General features: G+C 42.4%; 2 protein-coding genes across 9 annotated transcripts in view; one reads left to right on the top strand and one right to left on the bottom strand.

The window, feature by feature from the left end:
* Positions 1-21,528, bottom strand: part of LOC115259784 (SKI family transcriptional corepressor 2-like) — an 833,559-nt gene that overhangs the window by 636,183 nt on the left and 175,848 nt on the right. The window lies entirely within an intron of this gene.
* LOC115259476 (very-long-chain 3-oxoacyl-CoA reductase-like) overlaps positions 8,328-21,528 on the top strand; it is a 67,563-nt gene continuing 54,362 nt past the window's right edge. Inside the window, exons 1-2 of one of the 4 annotated variants that reach the window (XM_062846564.1) lie at positions 8,328-8,467; positions 9,791-9,999. In XM_062846564.1, the coding sequence (XP_062702548.1) occupies positions 9,846-9,999 (154 nt within the window). In that variant the 5' untranslated portion in view covers positions 8,328-8,467; positions 9,791-9,845. Of the gene's footprint in view, positions 8,468-8,680; positions 10,000-21,528 lie in introns of those variants that run through there. The other 3 variants (XM_062846563.1, XM_062846565.1, XM_062846566.1) reach the window with 3 other exon arrangements.

Below are 21,528 nucleotides of genomic sequence, written 5' to 3'. Positions count from 1 at the left end.
ATTTTTCTAGGAAAGAATTTATGATCCTTAGGATTTCTTCAGGAGTTCCTTCTCGGATCAGATGCCTTTTTCAATTTCTTCGGGCATTCTTTCTGGAATTTCACCAGGAATCGGAGTTAATTGAGAAAATCATTCTAGGTTTTGACCAAGACATCCTCTTGGAATTCAAGAGTTGCTTTTGAGATATATTAAGACTTTTCTTCCGCAATTCCTATAGGAGTTCCGACTCTTCAGAATTTCCTGCGGGAATTCTTCCAAGGTTATTTTCTGAAATACCTCCAGAAACTCTTTATGATAGTTCTCTAGGAGTTTCCTCTGGAGTTCACCCAGAACTTCCTTATGAGATTGCACCAAAAGTTTTTCTGGATTTTTCATCAAGAGTTTGTTCTTGGATTCTTTAAAGCGTTTCTTCTGGTATTTCTGCAGGAAATCTTTTTGTGACTCTTACTGCAGTTCCTTCTGGGCATCCCCCAGGAGTTTCCTCTGCAAATCATCCAGAAGTTCACTTTCTGGGAGTTACTTCTGGAAATCATCCAGAAGTTTCTCCTGAAACTTCTCAGGGATGTTGTGGTGGGAATTCTGCAGAAGTTCTTACAAATATCCTCCAAGAGTTCCTTGTGGGAAACCTTAAGGATTGATGGGATAGCTTCAGGAGTTTTTCTAAGAATCCTTCAAAAGTTCCTGGTATAATCCCTAGATCGAATTCCTGTATCCCAAACTAAGCTTCAGTTTCCTAAAGGAACCAGCAGTGTAGCAGTGTGAACCAGTGTAGTGCATACGCTACAGGGACACATACGTATTTTATACCATCATGGGTAGTTTATTCTAATTCATTTATAGATGCATTACCTCAGGATTAATGTTAAACTATAAATAACTAGTATTCGAAGAAAAAATTGATCAAACTTTGAGTGTTGGCAAACACGGAATGACATGTTGACGAGATCGGATAGTGACAAAAACGGAAAGTGATAAAAACGAATAGTGACAAAAACGGAACATACCTGTAAAACCAGGCTCTTCCTCTTCCATGCTTCTGGGATAATTCCCTGGTCCAGGCATTTCTGCATAGCAGACCTGAACACCTCGGGAGCCTCTGCGATAGCAACTTTTAAGGCCAGGTTCGGAACTCCGTCCGGACCTGGGGCCTTACCTACGCTGAGGGACTTTGCTATCCCTGCAAGTTTCTCATCGGTGACCCACTCCTCATCGCCAGCCCCAATCCCCGGCTGTCCTGCGAAAAGAGGTTAAGGAAAAAGCCGCCCGATGATCCCCTCCAAAATCTCTGGTGATTGCTCTGTAGGATCCATTACACCTCTCGTCTTGGCCATCATGATCCTGTAGGCACCACCCCACGCACGGATTCGTATTGTCACTCTAACAGAGACCCTCGAGGCAGGCCTTTTTGCTTACCGTTATATCTCGGTCTTCATCGCGGCATTTGCAGCGGCGAAACCCCTCGCCGTTCGTTTCGTTCTTCCTCAGATTGTGCTCGCTGCATCCGCAGCCAAGTTCGTAGGCTCTTTCACCTGCGAGGCCTTGGCCTTGGCCTAGCCGCCTTTTCCTCTGCCCGCTGATTGTTGTTGTTGTAGTCGATACTGTAGCGAACGGCCTGGTGATCGCTGTGAGTGTAGCCTGTTCGAACTACTTGTTAGGCCAGGACTACAAAAAGTAGCGTCAATTATCAACTCCGCACCGTTCCGACTATAGGCACTCTTGGTACCGGCATTAGCCTGGTCAGCATCTAGTATGGCCAGTGTCTCTAGCATGATCTGACCCCGCTGGTTCGTAAAACGGCTTCCCTATTCCACGGCCCAGGCATTAAAGTCACTCGCATTCATCCTGTTTTCATGGTCGTCAAACAGTCCAGCATATGCGTGAACTGCTCGATCGACCGTCGCGGAGGCGCATAGCAATTACTGAGAAGACCCCGTTTATTTTGGTGACCACGAAGCCCTCATAGCTAATAGACATCAACTCCTGGCCGAAGTATTTACCCGTCGTCCATGTCGCCGTCATTTTTCCGGTCCCATCCCAAGTAAACTAAAGTTCAGATAAAAGGGTACTTTATAAGCTAAGCAGCTTGATCGAGGTTGCTCATTAGCCTTCTAAGCAGCTTCATTTTTAAGTAATTTTGGAACTTGAAAGTTCACTCACATAAGCACGCTGGATAGCCTTCTAGGCAGCTTCTGACAGAACTTTGACAAAATGCATGCAGAAACAAACATGTGTTTTCAGAATCGCAGCTCTGTTTGTGATTCATGTCTGGGGAAATTTCTTCTGATAATTATATTTTCAGGGGTGTCGCTGCTTTGTAGATTTGAACTGGATAGCCTGCCGACTTACCGCTGCGCTGCTGAAAACACTTGGCAAAGTCAAGCTAGCTTCACTACTGCACAAATGTGCAAAACTAGCTGCCGACAGAAAATCGATTCAGGTCAGACTTTACCTGCTGACCACTCAATCGCAACTGTAGTACTGTGGTAGAGCGTAGGGTTCACACGCAGCGACTATCGGTTCGTATCCGATGGGCGGCACTTTTTTTTTGCTTAAGCCCAGTATTCATTGATTTGATTTGAATTCATATTTGTCTTTTATTCTCGTATGCTTAAACAGTTGCTTTCTGTGAAAAAAAAATTAATCTTTATTGCTACTGAACTGAACTTCTATGAACTTGAAAGTTCCGACGAAGTTCCGAGTAGCATCTTAAGCAGCTTTAAAGTTCCGCGAAGTTCAGATAAAGTTCCGAATGGAACTTTCTGGCTGCTTAAGAGGCTAACAATGAGCCTTGCCGGAATTTGTGACCGAAATTCCAGCAAGGCTCATCGTTAGCCTCTTAAGCAGCCAGAAAGTTCCATTTGGAACTTTATCTGAACTTCGCGGAGCTTGAAAGTGTATTTTGTCATGGGAAGCGGAACTTTTGGTTACTTGGAATCCGCGACCCATTTGCTATTGCTAGCGGGTACTCGGTATGGGTCCGCTATGATGGCGATATCCGTCCCCCACTCGGAAACTGCCTAACAAAGCAATTGATGAGCTGCGTCACAGTGATTGAAATTCAGTTGCGTTACCTGCGCTGTGATTTGTTCACTATGGCTGTTTTGAAGGCCTGGCACCTTGAACCACCCGTTGGGTGCATGTTGTTCGTGGATTTCGCGTAACAAATCAAACACGTGAGTGAACTCGTAAAGCCTTGTGCCTTATGGCCTTCGGCGCTGCATCGCCTACACAGCTTGCTCCTATCAGGGCCTTTGAAGTCCCATGACTTGTGCCCTGGTTCCAGACAGTTTAAACAAACCTCCGGTGGCTCGTGCAAGATCAGTTGGCATGCTGACTAGCTCGCCTAGAGCTTCCCTACATTAACGGATTTAACGAACGGCTGCGGTGGCCATCTGCACCTCAAACTGTTGCCGCAGTCACGAGCTGGTCCAGTCATCTACATAGGTCGCATCCGCTTTAAGAGCCCTCACATCGACACCCTCGCCAAGGACCTCTTCCGCCAGACTTTTGTAGGCGGTGCCCTTGTGCTTCTTGTCACGATTGGGGTTGAGAATCTTTTCACTCGTACGAGTACGCCTAATACAGTGCACGTCGGCTCCCAGATCCACGAGCTTGGCGTCGTTTCTCATCGCCTTTAAGACTTCTGAGTACTTACACTGTTCGGTCTTGATGACGAGCGCGTCGCCTTTTACACGCTTGGCACCAACTCTTCTACGTCTCCTTAGAATTGGCGTCCCTGATCTCCTCGACCTGCGGTTTTTTTCTTCTTCCTGTTTCGCTCAACTGTCTTCCAAGGGGGGTCCTACTCTTGGTTCGCCCTACTCTGTGGTTGCTGAGGGCCTAACAGCGGTCACAACCCCCGTTCCCTTCCAGTCTTTTCAGGTCCACCCTTCCCAGCTTTCTGGGACACCTGGATGGGGTCCGACTAGCCGGCATTACTGCCGGCCTTCGGGGTTAGTAACCGCCTAGCATTGCGGGCACCGCCAGATCGCTCCTCACCCGACGGCTGCCTCACCCGCTTCTGCGAGTGCTTATCACAAGCAGTCGCATCCGCCGAGCCTTTTGGACTTCCTGCGAAAGCGAAGGCCTCCGTCTGAGTACACTTCGTAACCATCACTTTCGCCGGTTTTTCCGCTGTTGGATTTTTCACGAGTCTCACGTGATCCTGCTTGGTATCGTCCATCGACTTACGAAGTCGCAACAAGGCCACTTTTAGGTCCTTACTTATGTGGGACTTAGTGAACGCAAAGTCGATGGTCTTGCCATTGCTAGCTACTACTACGCCACCTCAATCGCGGGCAGCCCTTCTCGCTTTTGGTCAATGGCCCTCATCAACCACACTCCGTCAACTATCTCCTCCGGCAGACTTGCCGGAAAGTGGATCGGAGCTCACACGCTAGAGCTGCATGCGCAGCTTCCCGCTCATACTTCCTCGCTTCTCCTCAACGGAGACCTCGCCAACCCACTTCTTGCAAAGGGGTTAGCATCGCCTCTACCATAACCTACTTGATTTTGATTTATGAAATTTTTCATGATTAATCCCAGGAATAGCATGGGAAAAGAGGTCCACCAAGCTAGAGCCCTGCATTAACGCGGTAAGGGATGAAATACTGTGGGGGTGCCCAGGTACTTCACAGGTTCCGTTATCGATCGAGCATCTTTTTCACTCCCTCAATTACTCATTCCTCGACACGGGTCATTTGAAAGGGGTTTCAAGGAGTTTCAGGGATATATCCCTTGTAACACTCTTGAACCCCATGTAAACCCCTCGAACGCTCATAAAACCCCCTGAAATCCATACCCTGGAACGTCCCTAAAACCCTATGGAATGCCTTAAAATCGCCTGGAATACCCCTGAAACGCCCCCTGGGGATTCCTAAAAACCCTCTGAAACATCCCTGAAACACTATATAAACCCCTTAAACGCTCCCGCAATCCGCAAACCCCCAAAATCCACTGAAACAAGTTGGACCGTCACTGAAACCTCATAGAACACCCCTGAAAGCCCCTGGAACACCCCAGGAACGCCCCTGAACCCCCTTTAAAACCATTGAAATACTTCTCAAACCTAATAGAAATACCCGTAGAAATACCCCTGAAACTCCTGAAGTCCCATGGAATGCCTTTGAAACCCCCCAAAACCCTCTGAAACCCTCTGCAAGGTCCTTGATAAGCCCCTGAATCCCCTCGAACTCCTTAAAACATTTCTGAAGTTCCTTGGAACGGCCCTAAACACCCCCTGCAACCCGCTGACATCATGGAAGTTCCTAGCACACCCCCTAAAACCCCCTGAAACGCCGGAAGCCCCTGAAACATCATAGAACGATTATGAACCTCTTGGAAACTCATGGAATGCTCCTTAAACCCCCTGCAACCCGTTCAAACGCTCTAAAACATCTCTGAACACCATGGAGCGCCCATTCATCCCCCTGAAACACCCTGAAACCCTTTACACACTTCAGGAACCCATCTAAGAACCCCTTTAAATGTCTGAAACACCCTTACACCCCATGAAAACCCCTGGAAATCTCATAAAATCCTTGAAATCTGCATCCTGGAACGTCCCTAGAACCGTATAGAATGCCTAAAAATCGCCTGGTGTTACGACGCGTTAGTGGGAGGTGGCCGTGATACGATTGGTCATATCAGTCGTATAAAAACGCGTTCGTAAGCGAACAAAATTACTTTTAATGAAAAACGCGACTTTACGCTTTAAAAGAATACATTAGTATGAATCGGTACACAGTAAGATCTAATCAACTCTATACAAAACAATGGTATGACAACTAGCGAATATTGGTATCCGGTTTATGCTTCTGACGTCTATCGTGTGGCAGCATGCAGCTGCCACCGATGAGCCCAGCTGGAAAGCGAGGGATGAGCTATGCTCCGAGAGCAGTGTTCCCAGCGCTCCTGTTCCGTTGTCGCAACACCTGGAATACCCCTGAAACGCCCCCTGGGTTCCCCATAAACCCTCTGGAGCACTCCTGAAACTCTCTGGAGCGCCTCTGAAACCCCATGTAAATCCCTGAAACGCTCCCGCGACCCCCTCAAACCTCATGGAATACCCCTGGAACGCCCCTGAAACACCCCTTAACCCTTATAAAAATCATTGAAACGCTTCTGAAACCATCTGAAACCCGCAGAAACACCCCTGAATCTCCTGAAATCCCATTGAATGCCTTACCCCCTAACAGCCTCTGAAACCCGCGGGAACGTCCCTGACGCGCCCCTGGAGTATCTATAACTCCATGCAACATTTCTGAAATTCCCTGGATCGCCCACCCCTGAAACTCTAAACCCCGTGGAACGCTCCTGACACCCCCTGCAACCCGCTGACACCATGGAACGATTCTGAACCCCTTGGAAACCCATGGAACGATCCGAAAACTCCCTGAAAGCCGCTTGCTGAGAACCGGACCATGATTTTCGGATGATTTCGGGACGCTCGTGACCTAGACTTAGTACATGATTTTTGCTTTCACCCTATCCGATGTCAGAGCGCAGAAAACGCACAGGAAATTATTTTCCACGAAGCTCTTCCCTTGCAACAAAGTCATATTTATCTTCGGGGCTTCGGGTAGTCTCGTGCGCCTAAATCCTAACAAACGTCTTTAGTATGAGAACTGTTCCGGGGCCATAGCCTGATAAAATTTGTCTTACGTTTGTTCGGGCATCTAATGACAGTCTGCATTTATAAATCTCATTGCCTACTACGATACATATTTAAACTAATAGATCTAATAGATTTCATGAACTCCGCAATGATTCTTATTTTTAATTTAACCGTCAAAATAAATGTTTAGTAACAGCACTAATATGAACAAATAACGCATCGCTCTAGATGTGGTGAAAATGAGACGACATCGCATATATTCAACAGAACATATCTGCATTAACATGTCTAAAGGGTCTAACTCGTTTTGTAAACAAACATTGTTTCTGTCGCTGTAGGGCTCATCTCGATTCACCCACGCATCTGGGGGCCGTTATCAGAAAGATCTAACTTTGCTCTTTCTGATAACGGCCCCCAGATGCGTGGGTGGATCGAGATGAGCCCTACAGCGACAGAAACAATGTTTGTTTACAAAACGAGTTAGACCCTTTAGACATGTTAATGCAGATATGTGCGTTTATTTGTTGTGGCGCGCACGCATGCGCATTCAAATTTTTAAACGGCTGTGAGATTGAAAACATCCGTGAATGTATACGGAGGGAATGCGTCTATCGTTTTACTGAAGCGTTCAGTTGACTCGCTCAAAGCTGAATACTGATTACGGAACCAAATACGAACCAGTAAAACACATCTAATCGCAATATGTACGCTCACCATGTAATAAGGAAAAAGGGCGAAAAATGGATCGTCATCAACGGCTCCGCGCGGCTGGCTGCCTGCAGCTGTCCGATTTCTTTCTTGTAATCAATGAAAGCAGGGGAAAACGATGTCTATGTGTGATGTTCCGACGTCGTCACCCGATTCGGTCCAACTTCAACGCGCGGTGGTGTGGTAGTTTGGTGGGCACAGAAAAGAAATCGCGGCATTAGCATTAGTAACTAACCTAGCCTAGAGCGAGCGACTCTGACTGTCAGGGAATGAAATTCTCAGCAAATTGAGACGAAAAACGGCGTTTTTCGAGCAACCGATTTTTTCTGTTTTTACTTTTCCTGTGAGAAATGATTATCGGTCGTTGCTGTTTGTCCCCGATCAAAGATAGCCGAAAACTGGAAATCGCTCTTTCCATTTTCGCTATCCAACTTTATCGCCTGCGAAGTTATCGCGATAATTATCAGAAGGCAAATAACAAAAATTTGCCGCTAACGGGATTCGAACCTAGACCCTCCACAAAAATGTGGTTGACCGCGCACCATAACCACTCGACCATACAAGCTGCTCGAGAGAGAACAGAAATTTTATACATAAAAGCTACAGCCGGTGATGACGGGACTACGGAAAGGCGAACAAAGAGCAGAAAGCAAACCAGTCAACTTTTCATTGCTAATGATAATCGATTTTCGGCGCTGCGGAACGAGCGAAAACACATTCTCGGGAGAAATCCGGGTCTGAATTTATCGCACGTCTTTTTTCGCCGATAATGCGCGTGGGAGAGTTTTCTACTATCGCGATCGTGATCGATAATTTCATTCCCTGCTGACTGTATGTGGTTTAATAACAAAATCCGCGAACCGCGCGTCGAGCGATTAAAATTTTATTTCGAGTGACATAACTCCGGGTGTTCGCTGCGATAACAGCTAAGCTAATAGCAGCCAGCGGTATAGCAGGCCAGTGCAAAAGGGTGAATTGCAGTGCGCGAATTTGTTGTGATTGTAACTTTCTTCGTTCGAAATCCCATCGAACCGGCTGACGGACGATCGCTTGATTGCATCCTTTTGTGTACTGCGTTGTAGGGTAACTCCATCCATCCGTCATCTTCGAAGGGTCTGGTTGTCAGTGGTCATCATCGTAAAGGTATGCCATGCCCCCATCAACATCGACTTCACTTTCGACTGCATCCGTTTCACGTCGCGACGTTCGCAGTAAACCATGAACGGGCAACTTTTTTCAATTAGTTCGACTGAGTTGTAAATATTTCTTTCTTTACCTGGTGCAAAGCGATCACAGTAGGCTTGCTTGGTGTTGGTGACCTATTGTTACCGCATACTAGATTCGTAAGCGTCGCGAACAATTTCTCCTGAACATTTGCACCAATACAGGCCTACTTAGACGACGCAACCCTTGTACCTCCTCCTGCTGGCACATGCTGCTTGCTGCAGTATTTTGATGTGATTTTCTGTGTTTCTCGGCTCACACCACCCAAAAACAGACCGACTGTTGTAAAGGGGGCCCATGTCGCGCGAGTTCGCATGCTTGCGGCAAGCCGTTCGTCCACGGTCCGGTTTTCGGTGGTTATGAAATACCCCTCAACCAACCAGTTTCAAAAATCAACAAAGTTTTGGGCGAAAGTTTCGAACGGACCCTCCTCGAGTTGTCCCTCGCTTCTCAACTGCAGTTTAGTTGCTCGGTATCGTTGCAAGCGGTCAGATCTCGTCACGTTTATTCGGTGTAGCCTGCTTTTGCTCTAGTACTACAGTCGGTAGTGTGTTCGTGTTCAACGTGGTTACTTGCTGATAAGAATACCATTATATCGTCTGCGGACGAAAAAAAGAAAAGAAAGCAATTACGAATTCTAAACACACCGGTTTGCTACCAAGCTGAATCGTGCCGTTTCGCATCGTTCGTGTGTTACCAGGAAGCTCAATTAGACTGCTATCTAGCACTTGCCTAGTAGTACAAGTAGGCAGGGCTCCGTCAGTGTGCATAATCGAAGTCGGCCGTGTGTGTTCATCAGTGCTTGCTTGGTGACGGCTAGCCGTGTGGTGATCGATCGACCGGCTCTCTTTCTATCTCTCCTCCACGCAGGTCACATCGACGTCGTCGCAGTAGGCTGTATCGTTGGGTTTGGCTGGTTGGGTACCTCGTGTCGTACCTAGTGTTCAATCACACCTCGCTCTTATCGGATCGCGCAAAGGTACTTACACCTATACCGCGGTAACTTACCTATCGCCGTTCACGAGTTCGGTTCAGTTTCTGTGGTTTTGTTTTCGCCAATTCATCACGTCGGTCGTCGGCTATCGCGCCGTGGCGATGACGAAATTCTCGCGATAATCCCATAAATGAAAAAAGTCGAAAATTTAACACAGAAAAGTGATATAATTTGTTCCATAGAAGCCTAATTCAGTGTGTTTTCGCCCTTATTCCCCGCATTTCCAATTTTGTCCCAACCGAGTGAAGGTGCGTTCCGGGAGCGATTTTAGAAGGAATCAAAATTCTGCCAACAAGGAGAAAAATGGCCAACGCGTACGACATCTTCAGTGGAGTGTGCGTTTTCGTCGTGTCGGTGCAGTTGCTGCGGAAGGTGTTTCCATGGATCTACGAGAACCTGCTCGGGCCGAAACTATTCGGTTCCGCAGTGAAGCTGCGCGAGATGGGATCCTGGGCATGTAAGTATCAAGTTATGAAGTTAAAATAATTACAAAGGTCCTCTTCAGATGTCATTTGTGTCAGGGAATCTCTGTGGTACTTCCAGAAGACAATTTTAGACTTTTTAGATTGTTTGACGTTTAGTAACGTCTTTCGGCAACATATGGGGATACAATTCAAAATCAAAGATTGAGCATGTAAGAAAAAGTGGTAAGGCTTCGGCCACTAATAACTTAGTCAATGTATATCCGATGCGATAAGCGCATGGGTATTCAGCATGACCATGCAAAGGAAGACGAGTTCGATTCCTGGTCGGCCCAGGAACTTTTCGTAAAGGAAACTTTCTTGACTTCATTGGGCATACAAAGGAAGCTCTCAGTTAATAATTGTGAAAGTTGCTCATAGAACAATGAGCTGATAAGCACGCGGTACGCCAAAAACGGATTTCTATCATTTTAGCATCAATGGGTTCTGATTGTGTCTACGCGTTGATGTATTCTCTAATATTGATTAGAACATACAAGCTATTGAAAATTTGGTGAATGTGAACCCTAAGCAGCCTGGAGTGAGATAGAGTAATGAAAAACGGGTGGTTGAATCGTCCGCCATTGCTCTGTTGTTAGTAAGATGCAAATCTAAACTTTTACTTCATATTATTGGCTAGAAATTTGATCGTTCATTTGCGGTGCACAATCGACTTGCGGTGCACAATCGACTTAAGGCGAAACTGGAAGCATTTCCTAATTTTTTTCTGGTTTTTGATTTTTTATAAAATAACGAAGTAATATTTTCAAAAACGGTTTTCGTGCACATGTAGAGTATGGATCAAGGAATATCCTGATTTTTTTCCAGGTGGAAAATGTTTTTCGTTTTTGCAGAAACCATTGTTTTTGTGAAATTTTGCCTAAAAATGGTTTCTGCAAAAACTACATTCATTTCAGAAGAAACAAAATTTTAAGCCTCTCTAATCAGTATCTCAGTTCTAAAGATTCAATATTTAGTAAATCCAAAACGAAAAGATGTCAGGTTAGAAATTACAATAGCACAGAGAAACAGACGTAACATTTCGAACAAATTATACCAAAAATCATCGTCACGAAATCGTAATCGCCTAATGCTAACCACGTCGTATACAGTCTTGGGGTATCTTAGGGTCTTGGCGTATCAGGGTATCTTGTATACAGTCATTTTCTTCGGTGAGTCCAAAATTGATTGATTGATTTATCTTTATTATAGAGACTGAGTCCAAAATTATTAGATGTAGATTAGGCTGATAAATATTTTTTATTTTAACTTTTTGTCTCCTACTCTTTCCTCCCCCTGTTTAAAATTCATAAAAAAAAACCAGATTATTCCACCTAGTGGTGATATTGCCTTTCTCGTCGAATATATACTCATGAACTTTTCGTCGACGTTAGCCAAAATGTTGCTGAATCCTGAAAACACTTTACATAGGAAAGCAACAATTTTAACAAAGCCATCATCGATTTTCGAAACTTATTGATGATGCATATTTCGATGTTATGTTCAACAGCAAAACAGAGCAGAAAAATATCAGTCCTCTCAGTTGACTGCTTGACCACCTTAACCCTAGTCGTGTATTGTGGTCATGATGACCCCATTCCATCCACTTCGGCAGCGGGGTGCATGCATGAATGCATGCAATGCATGAAGAAGGTTAACTTTATTCACAATCACAGATCACTTTGTGATCTTCGCCAATGTTTATTTCTGCACAACTGTTTAGGCTATATTTTATTATTATTGGTAACACGATTGTGAGCGTAATTTTAGAAGCATAAGGAGATTGAAGATTGAAAAACTGTATAAGGTGTTGATGCGATTAAATTATATTTTTGCCTTTCTCGTACACTAAGTGTACTAGAAAAGCTATATGTTCACTCCAAAAATGACTTTTTGATAGAAGGCCCGGAGGGTCGAGTCACATATACCAATCGACTCAGCTCGACGAATTGTGGTGATGTCTGTGCGTATGTATGTGTGTGTGTGTGTGTATGTGTGTGTGTGTGTGTGTGTGTGTGGACAAAAAAACTCACATCACTTTTTGGCAGTAAACCTCAACCGGTTCTTATGACCGACGGTTCATTCGACGCGGCATATAGTCCCATTGTTTCCTATTGAAAATGGTTCCGATCGGTCCAGCCGTTCCGGAGTTATGGCCATTTAGGTGTTCCGGACCGGTACCCCTGGGAGAGGCCAGACATGAAAATGCAACAAACCCATGCATGCGACATATTAAACCACGGCATTTTTGATCATCTGATGAACGGCAAGCAGGAAAACAGTCTCAGACCATATCAGAACCGGTAGTGTTTCGGAACCGGTTTCGGATGTCCCGCCGGAAGTTGCTAAATATAAAAGAGAACCAAACCCATGCATGCGACACATCAAACAGCGGCATTTTCGATAACCTGACGAACGGTTGGCAGAAAAACAGTATAAGACCATATCTGAACCGGTAGTGATCCGGAACCGGTTCTGGGTGTTCCGCCGGAAGTGGACAAGTATAAAAGAGAACCAAACCCATGCATGCGACACATCAAACAGCGGCATTTTCGATAACCTGATGAACGGTTAGCAGGAAAACAGTAGTGACCAAATATAAAATTGAACATAACTCATTCATGCGACACATCAACTAGCGGCATTTTTGGTAACCTGATCAACGGTTAGCAGGAAAATAGTATCAGACCATATCTGAACCAGTAGTGTTCCGGAACCAGTTCCGGATGTCCTGCCGGAAGTGGCCAAATATAAAAGAGAACCAAACCCATGCATGCGACCCATCAAACAGCGGCATTTTCGACAGCCTGATGAACGGTACGCAGGCAAAAAGTCTCAGACCATATCTGAACTGGTAGTGTTCCGAAACTGGTTCCGGATGTCCCGCCGGAAGTGGCCAAATATAAAAGAGAACCAAACCCATGCATGCGACACATCTAACCACGGCACTTTCGATAATCTGATAAACGGTAAGCAGGAAAATAGTCTCAGACCATATCAGAATCGGTAGTGTTCCGGAACCGGTTTCGGATGTCCCACCGGAAGTTGCCAAATATAAAAGAGATCCAAACCCATGCATGCGACACATCAAATTCGGCATTTTCGATAACCTGATGAACGGTTAGCAGGAAAACAGTACCAGACCATATCTGAACTGGCAGTGTTCCGGAACCGGTTCTGGGTGTCCCGCCGGAAGTGACCAAATATAAAATTGAACATAACTCATTCTTGCGACACATCAAATAGCGGCATTTTTGGTAACCCGATGAACGGTTAGCAGTAGTGTTCCGGAACCGGTTCCGGGGGGTCCCGATGGGTGAATGCAAACTTTTTAAGGAGTGATAGAGGATCATAAATGGTGAAAAAAAATGTATGCGCATATGGTCAAATTTCAACCGTTACGTAGTACCGTCTTACCCCTCTGGTTCGACACGTTTTAATACGACACTTTTTAATTCGTACCCCGCTTATACGACACGTGTTGAATTAAAAAGTGTTCAAATGTCACAGCGATGTACACTGTAAATGCAAAACAGTTTGATATTGTGCTTATACTCGCACCCGCAGCAACTCCTCTTGCAGCCGCAAATTTCGGGAGTTCTGAGTTGGTGCTATTCAACACCCAAACCGCCTGGAGACCAACCGGAATGAACTGAGGATGGCAACAATCGTAGAAAGAACGAGCTTTTCATTCGCGCTACCGCAATATTTGATGAAATTATGTTTCATAACAAATCCGGAAATCAAAACAAAAACAAAAATAGAGTTGCCAAATTTCAATGAGCATGGTGGTGTAGGGTGATCAGTTTGTCGAATTAAAAGTTTACCCCGGTTATACGACAACAGTCGGTGTCGTATTAGCGGGGTAATACGGTAATTGAACTTAACATGTTTTTGACTTTGCTTGCCTCAAACTGGCTATTACTTGAAAATGGTCAAACTTATCGCAGCTTTTTAACCATTCAAAAGTTTTAAATTTTCTATCAAAGAAGATCTTTCAATCTATTGGTTTAGTTAAATAACTTTGTTTTCTAAAACAAATAAGCTCGAAAGTATTGTTTTGCCTTTCTTATACATTGAAGTGTACTGAAAAGCTAGATATTCACTCAAAAAAAAAACAATTTTCGACAGATGGCTCGGAGGGTCAAGCCACATATACCAATCAATTAAGTTCGACGAATTGAGATGATGTATGTATGTGTGTCCGTGCGCAAAGAAAGTTCACTCATTTTTAAGGCACTTAAGTGGGGGGGAATTCCCATTGGCTTTTATTCGGATTATAGCTCGAATCGAACCGGAATTTTACCACATTGTTTGCTATTAAAAATGGTTAGGATAGGTCGAGGCGTTCCGGAGTTATGGTCATTTCAGTGATTCGGACCAGCACCGGTAGAACTGGCCGTATATAAAACTGAACCAAGCCCCATCATGCAACACATGAAAATGCGGCGATTTTTGTAACCTTTACGAATTTTATGCGGAAACGAACACTTCAGACCAGAAATTCCACGATTTCGGTCCAAAATTCAAGAAGGCTGCCTAATATTCAAGACGCTGGCTCCAAATTCAAGATGGCGAATGTTTAATTGAGTTTAACGAGCTGACACCATGCAATATGGGTATATTTGGTATGGGGAATAGGTCTGGACTCCAAAAATGGCGACCAGAATATGCAAGATGGTGGTCTAAAATCCAAGATGGCGGTTCAACATTCAAGATGGCTGCTGTTTAATGGAATATTAGGATCCAAAACCAAGCAATATGGGTCTATTTGGTATGGTGAAGATGTCCAGGGTCCAAAAATGGTGACCGTGACCAGAATATTCAATATGGCGGTTCAACATTCAATATGGCGTCTGTTTAATGGAGTTTCAGGCTCTAAAACTATGCAATATATGTATATTTGGTAATAAAAAGATGTCTGGAGTCCAAAAATGACGATTAAAATATCAAAGATGGCGACCAAAATATCCGAGATCGCGTCTCAAAATTCAAGATGGCAACTGTTTAATGGAGTTTTAGAACTTGAAACCATGCAATAAAACCATTCAATATGGGTGTATCTGGTCCTGGAGTCTGGAGTCCAAAAATAGCGACCATAATTTCCAAGCTGCCGGATTTAAATCCTAAATGGCGGCTCAAATTTCATGATTGCGGCTCAAAAATCAAAAACCAGATAAACGATATGATCTCTGATGCCATGAAATGGATTTCTGTTAAACGTATGAAAGTGTGATATTTATCAACATGTCACTTGAGTTTTTTTGAAATGTGTTTTCGAAGGCACGAGAAAGGCGCCATCACCGCTAGGTAGATTAATTAGGGTTTTTAACACTTAGTTGTATATGCTCAAATGTAGTTTTGAGGATGCTTTCGAACATGCCTGTCAATGTCATACTGAAAGTCGCATGGCATCACAAGCTACCTCCAATGAGCTACATAATGAGATCTCTTTACGGCTATGCGTCCTTTTCATGGCACTGATTAAATCCGTTGTGCTATGGGCTGAGCAGGAACGAATAACTGACACATAGCTGCAGCATACCAAAGTCAGATATCATACCAAGACAAGGTATTGGTCGGTTATCCTGGTAGTGGAAATAGCCTATTTTGATATTGTGTAGGAATTGAGTCATTGGCAAAAAATACCTCAATGAGTTATTAGTTTAGTATTGAAGACTGCTTGAGGTGTCACGCGATTGTGGTAAAACCACTATTAATTTCTATGGAAAAATCTTCGGTTATTATTGAGGTATTGCAATACCTGATGTCATTATTCACGTGGTATTCGTAGAACGCACACCAATTGTTATTTTAGGTATCTAACCTCTTATGCAAAGCCCCTAAGTACCTCATTCAGGGTGTAGGTATTGCTTTTTGTATTCCTGAGTTTGGTATTCTGCAGCAATTTCCACCTTTTCGGGGGACTATGAGCTCTAGTTACGCCTATCGGCGGTGACATAGTAGGGAGTTGCGTGAAGCGATGTGCAGTGCGACGCGTTTGCGTTTGAACAGTTGTTATAAGCGTCAGTGCAAAATGGTATTGCAACAGTTCGACCATATTGGGACAGCATACAACATGGTCGGTCTGTAAATTAGTTTATAGGATCAAAAAATAGTTTTTGGCGAGTTTTGTTTTTTTATTAAACACTTAATGTACAGTGACCCCACACCGATGATTCACCTTAATTTTGTACACTATTTATAAATCACCATGTTGATCAAATGAGTGTTCCATAAACTGTGGTCATTTTTGCCGATTCATAAATTGTGGGGTCTTACTTACCTTACCGGTCAGGCTAAGGCCGGGGTGGCCTCTGCTGTACATAGTAGCCGCCTCCATTCCACTCGGTCCATGGCTGTTTGTCTCCAGTTCCGCACTCTGCGTAGGGTCCGCAGATCGTCCTCCACTTGGTCGTGGGGTCACTGTATTTATTATATTAAGTTTGAATATTTTTATGTGGTTTTTAAAAGTTAATCTTTTATCTAGCAAAAGTCCCAGATCCTTAACTTCGTCCGACCAATTTTTCGGAGTTCACGTCATAGTGACAACATGTCTACTTGGGGGTTTCAAATGAAGAGTTCTTGTTTTTATTGTGTTCTATTGGACGAATAGTTTTGAATTATTTTAAAAATACACAGCTAGTCTATATTATACATATAAAAAAGGATTTCTGTCTGTGTGTCTCTCTGCCTGGCAGTTTGTTCTTTTTGTTAAAAAAAAACAGCTCAATCAGAGCATTGCATTGGTTACGGAAAATAGTGAAGTGAGCAACTTTGCTTTAAAATATAACAAAAATCAATTTTTAATATCCAGCGATTTTTTTGTTTTCATTTGGGGGATTCACTAAACAACGTAAGCCGATGATTAAATATGATCCTGATTAAACGTCGCGATCATCAAGACAAACTATGATTATTTCATTCATAATTTCTTAAAATATTTCAATATTCAGATAATCATGGCTTACGCAGTTATTTCCGCTGTTCAGTGAATCCCCTTATTGTGTTTTCGGACTCGGGGCATGAAAAAGCTAAAAAATGATTAATCAACTCACCAAGTTCAAAAATGTTGTAAACAGGTGTAATTGTGTCATGATAAAAATGCTTGTGACAGGTACCTAATGTCGCTAATACACAGTACTTTTATGGCACGACGTCAAAAAGCCTCGTAAGAAGTTCAATAATAGATACAAATTCGGGAACATTAGCATGGCACTTAATTTTTCGCTATCGAATCGGTAGGTCAGTTCAAGCTTATCCACAGATCATAATAATACAAAATACAGCGGGAGGCCGTCAATCAACTGGATACTATCTAAATATGGTTGACCAATCCAATCCAGATGTATACTGCTAAACATAGCTTACTTTAGCCATTCCATGCAAAACTAGTTTATATCAAACGATGTGGTTCGCGTCACTAGTTGACCCACATACAGGTCCAGCCAAATTTAGCGGAAGGTCACCTATATGCTGCTGTCTGTAACGAACCATCCAGTACCGGTTTTATTTGTTAGATAAGAAAAGAAACACGGTTTTTTTTTGCCTCTGCATTGTTAGGTTCAGTCATATCGAGCGTAGATATATCAGGAATTTGGACAGGAAACATCGGTCGATCGGTCCACTTTTACAATGGTGAAAGTTGTATCTAGTACAGTGGTTTTTCGGTTTTATCACGCTCAAAAAAAATTTTACCGTGATATAAACGAAACCGTGAATTTGGCGAAACGAGAAATAAATGTAAATTTTTTATCCAAAATTCTTCAGCTGCAAAATATATAAGTCGTAGCTTATATTTATTTACTGTTTTGGTGGACTGGACAATGCTGTATTGAGTTTATATTGATTTCGGAATGTTTTAAAACAAGTGTGATAAAAACGAAATGAAAATCGTGATAAAATCGAACAGAAAACCGTGAATTTGGGCGAGTAGTGATTAAAACGACTAGTGATAAAACCGAAAAGCCACTGTATTTACATATTCAGGAAAGAAGCGCTGAGCAAAACTGGAACTGCAATCTGGAACGGTTTTATGAGAAAATCAAAAATAAAAACACAATCGATGACTAAGCGAAATGTCTTAAACTGGTTTTTTTTCGGTTGTGGGTTGAAGAGAGATTGAGATTTCTTCGACACATTCACTACACGTATACACGAAACTAAATTATACGGCCAAGTTGCAGGTATTTTGGTCGATAAAACCCCCAATGACGAAGAGAACGAACCTGCCGATAATATCCAACGTCACCCTACATAAATAAGTAAATTCCTACAAATGAAGGCCCATAGTGTCCTTATAAAATTCAATTTTAACCCGCATAGACAGTAAGACTGAGGATCACTGAACATGCAGAAAAAAATATGGTAAAACTTAAAATATTTGAGATAAAATCAAACAAATTGTCATTTTGTCCAGGCCTAATATATTATATTGTTTTCTGGTAGTTTATGTTTACATAAGATTTGTTTAAAATTAATGTAAACATTTGTGTTTTGTGTGGCAAGTCGGCCCTACGTAAATATTTGTTTATTTTCATTAAATTTGCACATTCTTCCCATTTCGCTGATAGAGCCCACCTCCTCTGTGACCCTTCAAGGCCAACATCATGCAGTTCACAACTTTGTTTATGTTCCTGACGGCAGAATGCGCATTTTAGAGTATGCCCCGCAAAATGGAATTTCAAACTTTCTTGTTTACGGTGTGTTTCCGGTCGATTTTCCCAATTATATTTTCTTACGAAAACGTCGGAGCCCTGCACGAATGAAACACTGAAAGAATGGTTTAGATCTGTTGGCCCGTTCCCGAGCCTATTCGTAACATACATACACCATTCCATTATTATTTATATAGGTTGACGGAATTTGTCCCAGTGATATAGGGAATCGCGCCACTTGGGCGGTGGCTTCTATATTCGTCTGTTTTCCACTATAACTCAGTCAAATTTGAACCAATTGACACAACTTTTGGAATGTGGTGAGATAGGTATAGTATCTACTAGTGTACAACATTTCAAGTCAATTGGTTCAAAATTGACTGAGTTATAGTGGAAAACAGACGAATATAGAAGCCACCGCCCAAGTGGCGCGATACCCTATGATCAAAATATTTCTGTAAGGTGTAAGCATTCTATCCAATTCTAACCAAAGGAATTCAAAAATTATAAATATGCATATATAGCGCAGGAAAAACTCGAAAAATGTTCACAAATGCTCACCATCTAATCTTATGTCTATTAAAACTGCATACAAAACAAGTTATTCCAGTCCAAAGCTTTTTTCGATAATTCCTTCAGGAATTTATCCAGGGATTCTCAAAAGAATATCACCGTTTTCCTGCTGGTATTCCATCGGAGATAACTTCAGAGATTTTTCCATATATTTCTTCAGGAATTCCACTACAAATTCGCCCGATAATTCCATGCGGAATCATTCGAATTATTTCTGCAGGAATTTCTTCCAGGATTTCTTTCAGAAAATTATACCAGTGAGTATTTAAAAATAATTCCAGTCATTCCTTCTGAAAAATAATAAAATAAAAAATATAAGTTCATCTAAGGATTCCTTCAAAAATTTGTTTTAAAATTAATTCAAATATGGTTTATTTATTCTTTTTTTCTAGTGATTCCTACAGAAATTTTTCCAGGAATTTGTTTAGAAATTTCTCCTGGGATTTTCAAAGGAATTTCTCATGTGATCGTATCCGAGATTCCTTCTGGGGTTTCTTCAGGAATTCCGGGACTCTTTCAGGAACAGCTCCAGGGATTGACTCTTCATGGGATTCGTCCAGCAATTCTTCTTGTTAGTGTTTCAGGAGTTCCTCCAGGAAGTTGTTTATGGATTCCCTTAGGAATTCCTCTTGGGATTCCAGGACTCCTCCTGGGATTCTTTCAGGAGTTCCTCCAGGGATTCCTCCCAGGCATTCCTTCAGATATTCGTCCAGGCATTCCTCCAAGAATTCCTTCAGGCTTCCTCCAAGATTTTATCCAGGAACTTCTCCAGAAATTCCTCCAAATATTCCTCCTGGAATTGCCCCAGGAATCCCTTCAGAAATTCCCCCAGGAGTTGATCCAGGAGTTCTTCCAAGAATTCCTTCAGTAATTCCTCCAAGAATTCCTCCAGGAATTTCTCCTGGAAACCTTCCAGGAATTTCGCCAGATATTTCCGTCAGAAATTCCTTCAAGAATTCCGTCAGAAATTCCTCCAGCTATTCCTGCAGAAATTTTTTTTTCCAAGAATTGCTCCAAGAACTCCTTCAGAGATTCCTCTATGCTAGGGATTGAGACATTTTCTCTAGGAACTCCTCCAGTGATATTTCTAGAAAGTGTAGAATTAGCTTACTGTTAACCCTCTAATACCCAACCCCGCCTTTAGACGGGGTATAGTTTGAGCGTTTTGTATTTTTTGTTTCGTAGACAATAAAAAATATTATATTTTTGGGTGATATTTAGGACTGTTCTGTATATATTAAAATGGTTTTGATGTATTTTGAAGCGTGTTTACATTTTTTCAAAATCATTGAAAAAATGATGTTTTTGTCACCTTTAAGAAATCATTGATTATTTTGTATTGAATCGCTAAAATTAACATATTTTAAAATTTTCTCAAATCATTCAATCATAGTTAAATAGTTTAAGGGAGTCAAATACACTCTAAAATTATTTTCCTTAAAATTGCACGGAAAGTAAAATTTTCCATGAAAAAAAATAAAAATACTTCAACAATAATCCCAAAATCTCGAAATATTTTCGTCTCAAAAAATCCATATCCCAAAGAAGCTTCCAGGAAAAATATTAAAGTGTGGGGATGTTCAAAAATAAAAATTAGAAAAATCAAAAACCGAACATCACAAAATCGAGAATTAAGAAGAATCATCTTCCAAAACATGTTTAAATCGATTTTAGATGACGAAAAATGATATTTATTTAGATTAAAATAAAAATTTGGGTATTAGAGGGTTAAAATACTCGTTAACAAAAACCAAAAAAAAAAAGATTATTCTAGGGAATCTTCCAGGATTTCTTCCATGCATTCCTCCAGGAATTCCTGTAGGGATTTCTTCAGGAATTCCTTCACGGATTAACTCGATAATTCCTTCTGGGATAATTTCAGAAACAGCTCCAGGGATTGTTTTAAGAATTGCTCCAAGGATTCCTCCAGAAACTTTTAATGGGATTCCTTCAAGAATTCCTTCTGGAATTATTTCAGGAACTCCTCCAGGATTTCATCCAGGAATTTCTCCAGGAATTGTTTGGGGATTCCTTTTAAAATTCCTCTTGGGATTGCTTCCGGTATTCTTCCTGGGGTTTATTTAGGAAGTCGTACAGGGATTGCTCTAGGAGTTTCTCCTTGAACTCTTCTCGGGATTCCTTCAGGGGTTTTTTTCAAGAATTCCTTCTGCGATTTCCTTAGTACGTATTCCTTGGATTTCTTCAGAAACTCCTTTAGGAATTCTTTCAGGAATTCCTCGTGGGATTTTTTCGGAATTCATCCTGAGATTTCTCCGGAAATTCCTTCAGCAATTC

Source organism: Aedes albopictus, chromosome 1 (genome assembly GCF_035046485.1).
Source record: "Aedes albopictus strain Foshan chromosome 1, AalbF5, whole genome shotgun sequence".
In the NCBI taxonomy this organism is placed as follows: domain Eukaryota; kingdom Metazoa; phylum Arthropoda; class Insecta; order Diptera; family Culicidae; genus Aedes; species Aedes albopictus.
Note: the sequence above shows the minus strand (reverse complement) of the source record. Positions and strands in the feature narration are given on the sequence as shown.